At 40.8% G+C, this 10,131-nt stretch overlaps 1 protein-coding gene and 1 long non-coding RNA gene across 5 annotated transcripts in view; one reads left to right on the forward strand and one right to left on the reverse strand.

Annotated features, from left to right (window-relative positions):
• Window positions 1–1,023, reverse strand: part of LOC123161466 (uncharacterized) — a 3,039-nt gene extending 2,016 nt beyond the window's left edge. For all 3 annotated transcript variants that reach the window (XR_006480718.1, XR_006480716.1, XR_006480717.1), the window contains exons 1-2: window positions 781–1,023; window positions 542–622 (exon numbers count right to left, since the gene is read on the reverse strand). This is a non-coding gene — a long non-coding RNA (uncharacterized lncRNA). The remainder of the gene's footprint in view (window positions 1–541; window positions 623–780) is intronic.
• Window positions 1–1,450, forward strand: part of LOC123161464 (uncharacterized) — a 3,057-nt gene extending 1,607 nt beyond the window's left edge. Inside the window, exon 2 of one of the 2 annotated variants that reach the window (XR_006480715.1) lies at window positions 761–1,450. Coding sequence is in view for 1 of the 2 variants with exons in the window: in XM_044579300.1 (XP_044435235.1) it covers window positions 750–909 (160 nt within the window). In the remaining variant the exon portion in view is untranslated. Of the gene's footprint in view, window positions 1–749 lie in introns of both variants that reach the window. The other variant, XM_044579300.1, reaches the window with a different exon arrangement.
• The last annotated feature ends 8,681 nt before the right edge of the window (window positions 1,451–10,131 follow it).

The following is a 10,131-nucleotide window of genomic DNA, read 5'->3' on the forward strand; positions in this document are numbered from 1 at the left end:
AATTGGACTGAACCCCAAGTGGAGAAACAAACATACACTAACTAACAATCAAGTACATTTTTTTTACGTCAAAGGGAAAAATAGCAAAGTTTATACCTTAAACCCGAGAGAGACATCGAGCCCTAATTGGAACCGGGAGCAAAGAGAACCCTTAATTAATACTCCCTTTGTCTCAAAATATAAGGCATTTTTGACACTTTTGAGACATAGGGAGTACAAACCAAGTTGTCTGGGACCTAAAAAGCATGAGGTAAAGCACCAACCAACAATGGCACTTGGCACTAGTCACTGGTGTCTACTCTACTCCTCCGAATGTGAATCGCTGGCCTTGCGACAAATGACACGGGGGAAATTGGTTAGTGCATGGTTGCACTTCAGCTATAGGAAACTTAAGGGAAAAACCCACGATATTCATATTTTTCTCTTTGAATCAGATCTATAGGTATTTTCCAAAAGAAACTTCGAAGAGAATAGAAACAACAGTGAAAAACTGTCGGCAATCTGGATCACGTATCCGAAAGAAACCCTGAAGAGAACTAACCAACATCTTTGATTGTGCAATCTGGATCACGTATTCTGCTGAGTTGGGGTATCTTAACCCTAGAAATTTGGATGTTAGGACCTGCATTCACCATTTTCCAACATAGAAAACCATTAATTAGAGATGTAAAACAAATGGCTTATAGTTTTCTGCTGTGCAATTGTTTATTTTTTAGAAACTATGTTCTCAAAATTCTAATCCCGAGTAGTGTTGCAACAGGTCAAAGGAAGAAGTCTAACCTGAAGAAGTGCAGGGAAGAATTACAACTGCATGTGGTCGGCTGGTTCAGGGGACGTTCAGGGTGGGCGCGGCGGCTCATATGCCGGGGCAGGCTCTTGGGCACTAGCGATCTCGCAGACGGATATTAGAAAAAAAGGTGAGTTTTTTTGCTGGTAAAAAAAGCAGGTGAGGTTGTATCTTGTCAGTTGGGTTTCCATTGGCTGTGGAAATCATACCTGGCGATCTGATGTGGCTGCCTGCAGCTTCAAAACTCGAGCAGATTGCTGCATAGTAGTCTTGTTCTAGCCTGGCCGATCGGTGAATATTTGATTGTAGGTGAAGGAGGGGCGGCCGCCCACTCGACGGTGCTGATAAGGGCGGCGAGGGAGCCCGGAAGGTAGGCGTCGATGCAGTGCAGGTCGACGACGATCCGATGCAGGGATCAAGGTCGCCGTGTAGGGAGGCGTCGATGCAGTGCAGGGTTGGCGATGAAAGGCAGGGAGAGGGCGAGGACGCGATTAGGTTGAGTTTTCTTTTTCGCGTGGTGGTTAGATGGTTAGATTAGTGTGATTTGAGGGGCTATGGAGGCTGGTCAGGGAGTTTCGTATTTTCATCTGATGGAGTACGGTTAGTCTATGTAAACTGCTAAGCGCACACAAGATCTCGAATAAATTAATGATGGTTGTTAGATGGGGTCGTTCGGGCTTCACCCTATGGTGTTGATGTCGGTTACGTGGTTGTGGACGTTTTGCAGGGTGCACTTAAGAAAGTTCTTCTTTGATTGTTTAATAGTAGTGGAGATAAAATAGTCAGTTTCATAATTATTCACCAAAGAAAATTAGTATGATGATACAATGCAAAATATAGCTCTTAGGATTGTTGGACAAAATATATCCGGTGAAGTACCCATATATTTAACATCCAGAAGACCACAAGATAACTTGTATGATGACTATAAGTGTTAATAGTTTTATAAAACTATTATCCTTTATTTATTTATAAAACTATCAAAATAATAATGACTGAATATTTTTTAAAACCATTGTGACAGTATAAAAAAACCGCACCATACAGCCGAACCTAACACGTCCGATAAAAAAGGAATTAAACAATGTCCGATGCTAATATAAACCAAATGACAAAAATGGTAGTGATAATTATGAAAAAAGAATGAATAACGCCCGACGCTATATATTAGTATTACTTAATTATTACTCCCTCTGTAAATAAATATAAGACGTTTTAGACAGAGTAGTACTTGACTAAAGAGCCATCGATAAAGAAAGAAAAAGGAAAGAAAGAACTGGACACACCCGATGCTCTTTGCCTCGTGCCTCCCTCTTACACCTCACACATGACCAAACCTTATCCTTCCATTGTCTCCCCACCGCTCCTAGAAAAGCAAAAGAAAAATAAAACGCTAGCAGAAAGGACGGCGCGGAGCGCCAACACCCACCACACAACAGCCAGCCGCTGCCGTCCTCGGTGCTCCCGGCGGTCGGCGAAGGCAACCCTGGGCATGCTGCTGCTGCTGCTCCGGAGGACCGCTCACCTGGAGCAGGAGCTCGACCTTCGCTTCCGCCTCTTCCGCTACTGGGACTGCCGTGCCAACGCGCATGCCTAGTTCCTTCACGCCAACGCCTCCGCCATCGGCACCGTCATTGGCAACCCCGATGTCGCATCGATGCACCGCCGTCCTTCTTTGTGGGGATGGACTGCGTCCACCTCCCAAGTACCGGGAGCGCCGAATCCGCGTCACCAACATCTCCAACTTCCTCACCGACGACGTTGCCGGCCTCGCCATCTCTGTGCCATCTAAGACCACACATGCTGACCGCTACATGCGCGCCGGCTTGTGGAAGGCAAGAGGGACTACACAGTGACCACGCGGGTTGGTATCCGATGCTTTTCCGTTGACTTCTGTTCATATTTGTTTCCTTAATATAAATGAAACTTAAATACAATATATCTTAATTGATACTTTTAGTGGATACATGGTCGATGTCACAAGTTATTACTTACTGGTGAGACATCGCACGTCGACATGGCGAGGCTTCGCTCGGACATACACATATTGCTACCTCTTGAAGAGGAAAGGGTGATGCAGCAAAGTAGCATAAGTATTTTCCTCAGTTTTAAGAACCAAGGTATCAATCCAGTAGAAGATGACGCACAAGTCACCGAATACCTGCACAAATAATCAAGAATTTGCAACCAAAACGATAAAGGGGTTGTCAATCCCTTCACGGTCACTCGCAAAAGTGAGATCTGGTAGAGATAATAAAGTAAATATTTTTGGTATTTTTGGTTTATAGATTGGAAAGTAAAGATTGCAAAATAATAGATCAGAAACTAGCAAGATGTAAACAAGATTTAATATAATGGGAAAAGAGACCCGGGGGGCATAGGTTTCACTAGTGGTTTCTCTCGAGATAGCATATATTATGGTGGGTGAACAAATTACTGCCGAACAATTGATAGAAAAGCGCATAATTATGATGACATCTAAGGCAATGATCATGAACATAAGCATCACGTCTGTGTCAAGTAGACCGCCTCCTGCCTGCATCTACTACTATTACTCCACCCATCGACCACTATCAAGCATGCATCTAGAGTATTAAGTTCATAAAGAACGGAGTAACGCATTAAGCAAGATGACATGATGTAGAGGAATTAACTCAAGCAATATGATGAAAATCCCATCTCGTTATCCTCGATGGCAACAATACAATACGTGCCTTGCTGCCCCTACTGTCACTGGGAAAGGACACCGCAAGATTGAATACAAAGCTAAGCACTTCTCCCATGGCAAGAAAGATCAATCTAGTAGGCCAAACTAAACCGATAATTCGAAGAGACTTGCAAAGATATCAAATCATGCATATAAGAACTCAGAGAAGAACCAAATAATATTTATAGATAATCTTGATCATAAATCCACAATTCAATAGATCTCGGCAAACACACCGCAAAAGGGTATTACATCGAATAGATCTTCGAGAACATCGAGGAGAACTTTGTATTGAGAATCAAAGAGAGAGAAGAAGCCATCTAGCTAATAACTAATGACCCGAAGGTCTGTGGTAAACTACTCACACTTCATCAGAGAGGTAATAGTGTTGATGTAGAAGCCCTTCATGATCGAATCCCCCTCCTACAGGACGCCGGAAAAGGCCTCAAGATGGGATCTCACAGGTACAGAAGGTTGCGGCAGTGAAAAACTTGTTTTGTGGCTCCCCCTGATGTTTTTATGGTATAAGAGTATATATAGGCGAAAGAACTAGGTCGGTGGAGCTACCAGGGGCCCAAGAGGGTGGGGGCGCGCCCTCCTGCCTCATGGCTTCCTTGTTACGTCTCCGACTTCATCTCCAAGTCTTCTGGTTTGCTTTCGGTCCAAGAAAAATCATCACGAAGGTTTCATTCCGTTTGGACTCCGTTTGGTATTCCTTTTTCGCAAAACTCTAAAATAGGCAAAAAAAGAAAGTAGCACTGGGCCCTCGGTTAATAGGTTATGCCCAAAAATAATATAAAATAGCTTATTAAAGCCCATTAAACATCCAAAACAGATAATATAATAGCATGGCACAATCAAAAAGTATAGATACGTTGGAGACGTATCAAGCATCCCCAAGCTTAATTCTTGCTCGTCCTCGAGTAGGTAAATGATAAAACAGAATTTTTAATGTGGAATGCTACGTAACATATTTATCAATGTAATTTTTTTTGTGACATGAATGTTCAGATCTGAAAGATTCAAGACAAAAGTTTAATATTGACATAAAAACAATTATACTTCAAGCATACTAACTAAGCAATCATATCTTCTCAAAATAACATGGCCAAAGAAAGTTATCCCTACAAAATCATATAGTCTGGCTATGCTCTATGTTCATCACACAAAGTATTTAATCATGCACAACCCCGATGACAAGCCAAGCAATTGTTTCATACTTTTGATGTTCTCAAACTTTTTCAACTTCACGCAATACATGAGAGTGAGCCATGGATATAGCACTATGGTGGAATAGAAGGGTGGTTGTGGAGAAGACAAAAAGGAGAAGATAGTCTCACATCAACTAGGCGTATCAACGGGCTATGGAGATGCTCATCAATAGATATCAATGTGAGTGAGTAGGGATTGCCATGCAACGGATGTACTAGAGCTATAAGTGTACGAAAGCTCAAAAAGAAACTAAGTGGATGTGCACCCAACTTGCTTGCCCACGAAGACCTAGGACACTTTGAGGAAGCCCATCATTTGAATATACAAGCCAAGTTCTATAATGAAAAATTCCCACTAGTATATGAAAATGACAACATCGAAGACTCTCTATCATAAAAATCATGGTGCTCTTTGAAGCAAAAGTGTGGAAAATGATAGTAGCATTGCCCCTTCTCTTTTTTTTCTCATTTATTTTTATTCTATTTTTTTATTTGGGCCTTTTCTTTTTTTATGGCCTCTTTTTTTTCCTTTTATTTTTATTTTTCATTCGGAGTCTCATCCCGACTTGTGGGGGAATCATAGTCTCCATCATCCTTCCCTCACTGGGACAATGCTCTAATAATGAAGATCATCACACTTTTATTTACTTACAACTCAAGAACTACAACTCGATACTTAGAACAAAATATGACTCTATGTGAATGCCTCCGGCGGTGTACCGGGATGCGCAATGATTCAATAGTGACATGTATGAAAAAGTATGAACGGTGGCTTGGCCGCAAATACGATATCAACTACATGATCATGCAAAGCAATATGATAATGATGGAGCGTGTCATAACAAACGGAACGGTGGAAAGTTGCATGGTAATATATCTCGAAATGGCTATGGAAATGTCATAATAGGTAGGTATGGTGGCTGTTTTGAGGAAGGTATAAGGTGGGTGTATAGTATTAGTGAAGGTTGCGCGACACAAGAGAGGCTAGCAATGGTGGAAGGGTGAGAGTGCGCATAATCCATGGACTCAACATTAGTCATAAAGAACTCACATATTTATTGCAAAAATCTATTAGTTATCAAAACTAAGTGATACGTGTGTGCTCCTAGGGGATAGATTGGTAGGAAAATACCATCGCTCATCCCCGACCGCCACTCATAAGGAAGAGAATCAATAAATAAATCATGCTCCAACTTCATCACATAACGGTTCACCATACGTGCATGCTACGGGAATCACAAACTTTAACACAAGTATCTCTTAAATTCACAACTACTCTACTAGCATGACTCTAATATTACCATCTTCATATCTCAAAACAATCATAATGAATCAAACTTCGTATAGTATTCAACGCACTTTACATGAAAGTTTCTATTATACCCATCTTGGATGCTGCTACCTCTTGAGCTTGCGTTGGTTTTCCTTGAAGAGGAAAGGGTGATGCAGCATAGTAGCGTAAGTATTTCCCTCAGTTTTTTAGAACCAAGGTATCAATCCAGTAGGAGGCTCCTCAAAAGTCCCAGGCACCTACACAAACAAACAAGAACCTCGCGACCAACGCGATAAAGGGATTGTCAATCCCTTCACGGTAACTTGCGAAAGCGAGATCTGATAGAGATAATATGATAAGATAAATATTTTTGGTATTTTTATGATATAGATTGGAATGTAAAAGATGCAAATAAAAGTAGATGAAAAACTTATATGATAAAAAGATAGACCCGGGGGCCATAGGTTTCACTAGTGGCTTCTCTCAAGATAGCATAAGTATTACGGTGGGTGAACAAATTACTGTCGAGCAATTGATAGAAAAGTGTATAGTTATGAGATTATCTAGGCATGATCATGTATATAGGCATCATGTCCGCAACAAGTAGACCGACTCCTGCCTGCATCTACTACTATTACTCCACACATCGACCGACTCCTGCCTTCATCTAGAGTATTAAGTTCATGAAGAACAGAGTAACGCATTAAGAAAGATGACATGATGTAGAGGAATAAACTCATGCAATATGATATAAACCCCATCTTTTTATCCTTGATGGCAACAATACAATACGTGCCTTGCTGCCCCTATTGTCACTGGGAAAGGACACCGCAAGATTGAACTCAAAGCTAAGCACTTCTCCCATGGCAAGAAAGATCAATCTAGTAGGCCAAACCAAACTGATAATTCAAAGAGACTCGGAAAGATAACCAATCATACATAAAGGAATTCAGAGGAGATTCAAATATTTCCCATAGGTAAACTTGATCATAAACCCACAATTCATTGGATCTCGACAAACACACCACAAAAAGAGTTACATCGAATATATCTCCAAGAATAGGAAGGAGAACTTTGTATTGAGAATCAAAGAGAGAGAAGAAGCCATCTAGCTAATAACTATGGACCCGAAGGTCTGTGGTAAACTACTCACAACTCATCGGAGAGGCCCTCCATGGTCGACTCCCCCTCCGGCGGAGCACCGGCGAAGGCTCCAAGATGGGATCTCGCGGATACAGAAGGTTGCGGCGGTGGAAATAGTTTTTGTGGTGCTCCTGGATGTTTTCGAGGTATGTAGATATATATAGGCGAAGGAAGTCGGTCAGGGGAGCCACAAGGGGCCCACAAGGCAGGGGGGGGGCGCCCACCCTTACTGGGCGTGCCGGCCATCCTCGTGGCCGCTTCGGCTGCTTCTTGACATCCACTCCAAGTCTCCTGGATTGCGTTTGTTCCAAAAAGATCGCTCCCAAAGGTTTCATTCCATTTGGACTCCGTTTGATATTCCTTTCCTTCGATATACTGAAGTAGGCAAAAAACAGCAATTCGGGTTGGGCCTCTGGTAAGAAGGTTAGTCCCAAAAATGATATAAAAGTGTAAAGTAAAGCCCATAAACATCCAAAATAGGTAATATAATAGCATGGAACAATAAAAAATTATAGATACGTTGGAGACGTATCAAGCATCCCCAAGCTTAATTCCTGCTCGTCCTTGAGTAGGTAAATGATAAAAACAGAATTTTTTGATGTGGAATGCTACCTAGCATATTTCTCAATGTATTTCTATTTATTGTGGCATGAATGTTCAGATCCAAATGATTCAAAATAAAAATTCATATTGACATAAGAAATAGTAATACTTCAAGCATACTAACAAAGCAATCATGTCTTCTCAAAATAACATGGCATTAGAAGGTTCATCCCTACAAAATCATATAGTTTGGCTATGTTTCATTTTCATCACACAAAATACTCCCATCAAGAACAACCCCGGTTTCAGCCAAGCAATTGGTTCATACTTTTTAACGCGCTTCAGCTTTTTTCAACTCTCACACAATACATGAGCGTGAGCCATGGATATAGCACTATGGGTGGAATAGAATATGATTATGGAGGTTGTGTGGAGAAGACAAAAAGGAGAAAGTCTCATATTGACAAGGATAATCAACGGGCTATGGATATGCCCATCAATTGATGTCAACATGAGGAGTAGGGATTGCCATGCAACGGATGCACTAGAGCTATAAATGTATGAAAGCTCAACAAAAGAAACTAAGTGGGTGTGCATCCAACTTGCTTGCTCATGAAGACCTAGGGCATTTTGAGGAAGCCCGTCATTGGAATATAGAAGCCAAGTTCTATAATGAAAAATTTCCCACTAGTAAATGAAAATGACAACATAGAAGACTTTCTATCATAAAGACCATGGTGCTATTTCGAGCACAAGTGTGGAAAAAGATAGTAGCATTGTCCCCCCCCCCTTTTTGGGCCTTTTTTTGTTTGGCCTTTCTTTTTTTATTAGGGACAATGCTCTAAAAATGATGATCATCACACTTCTATTTAATTACAACTCATGAATTACAACTCGATACTAGAACATAGTATGACTCTATATGAATGCCTCCGGCAGTGTACGAGGATATGCGATGACTCAAGAGTGACATGTATAAAAATTATGCATGGTGGCTTTGCCACAAATACGATGTCAACTACATGATCATGCAAAAAGCAATATGACAATGATGATGTGTGTCATGATAAATGGAATGGTGGAAAGTTCCATGGCAATATATCTCAGAATGACTATGGAAATGTCATAATAGGTAGGTATGGTGTCTGTTTTGAGGAAGATATAAGGAGGTTTATGTGTGATAGAGCATATCGTATCACGGGGTTTGGATGCACCGGCGAAGTTTGCACCAACTCTCAAGGTGAGAAAGGGCAATGCACGGTACCATAGAGGCTATCAATGATGGAAGGTGAGAGTGCGTATAATCGATGGACTCAACATTAGTCATAAAGAACTCATATACTTAATGCAAAAGTTTTATTAGCCCTCGAAGCAAAGTACTACTACGCATGCTCCTAGGGGGGAGGTTGGTAGGAGTTAACCATCGCGCGCCCCCGACCTCCACACAAGGGAAGACAATCAAAAGAGCACTCCATGCAATAAATTTGTTACACAACTTTTACCATACGTGCATGCTACGGGACTTGCCAACTTCAACACAAGTATTATTTAAATTCACAATTACCCAACTAGCATGACTCTAATATTACCACCTACATATCTCAAAACAATTATCAAGTATTAAATTGATCATAGCATCCAATTCACTTTCTATGATAGTTTTAATTATACCCAACTTGGATGCCCATCATTCTAGGACCAATTTTATAACCATAGCAAATACCATGCTGTTCTAAAAGACTCTCAAAATAATATAAGTGAAGCATGATAGATCAACAATTTCTACAAAATTAAACCACCGCCGTGCTCTAAAAGATATAAGTGAAGTACTAGAGCAAAACTATCTAGCTCAAAAGATATAAGTGAAGCACCTAGAGTATTCTAATAAATTTCAAATCAAGTATTTCTCTCCCGATAGGTTTGTACAGCAAGGATGATTGTGGAAATCTAGAAATCAAATACTAATATCATACAAGATGCTCCAAGCAAAACACATATCACGTGGTAAATAAAAATATAGCTCCAAGTAAAGTTACCGAGAAACGAAGACAAAAGAGGGGATGCCTTCCGGGGCATCCCCAAGCTTAGGCTTTTGGTTGTCCTTGAATATCTTGGGGTGCCATGGGCATACCCAAGCTTAGGCTTTTGCCACTCCTTATTCCATAGTCCAACAAATCTTTACCCAAAACTTGAAAACTTCACAACACAAAACTCAATAGGAAATCTCATAAGCTCCGTTAGTGCAAGAAAGAAAAACCACCACATAAGGTACTGTAATGAACTCATTATTTATTTATATTGGTGTTAAACCTACTGTATTACAACTTCTCTATGGTTCATACCCCACGATACTAGCCATAGATGCATCAAAATAAGCAAACAACACACGAAAAACAGAATCTGTCAAAACACAACAGTCTGTAGCAATCTGTAACTTTCGAATACTTAAGGAACCTTAAAAATCCTA

This window comes from Triticum aestivum, chromosome 7B (genome assembly GCF_018294505.1).
Source record: "Triticum aestivum cultivar Chinese Spring chromosome 7B, IWGSC CS RefSeq v2.1, whole genome shotgun sequence".
Classification (NCBI taxonomy): Eukaryota; Viridiplantae; Streptophyta; class Magnoliopsida; order Poales; family Poaceae; genus Triticum; species Triticum aestivum.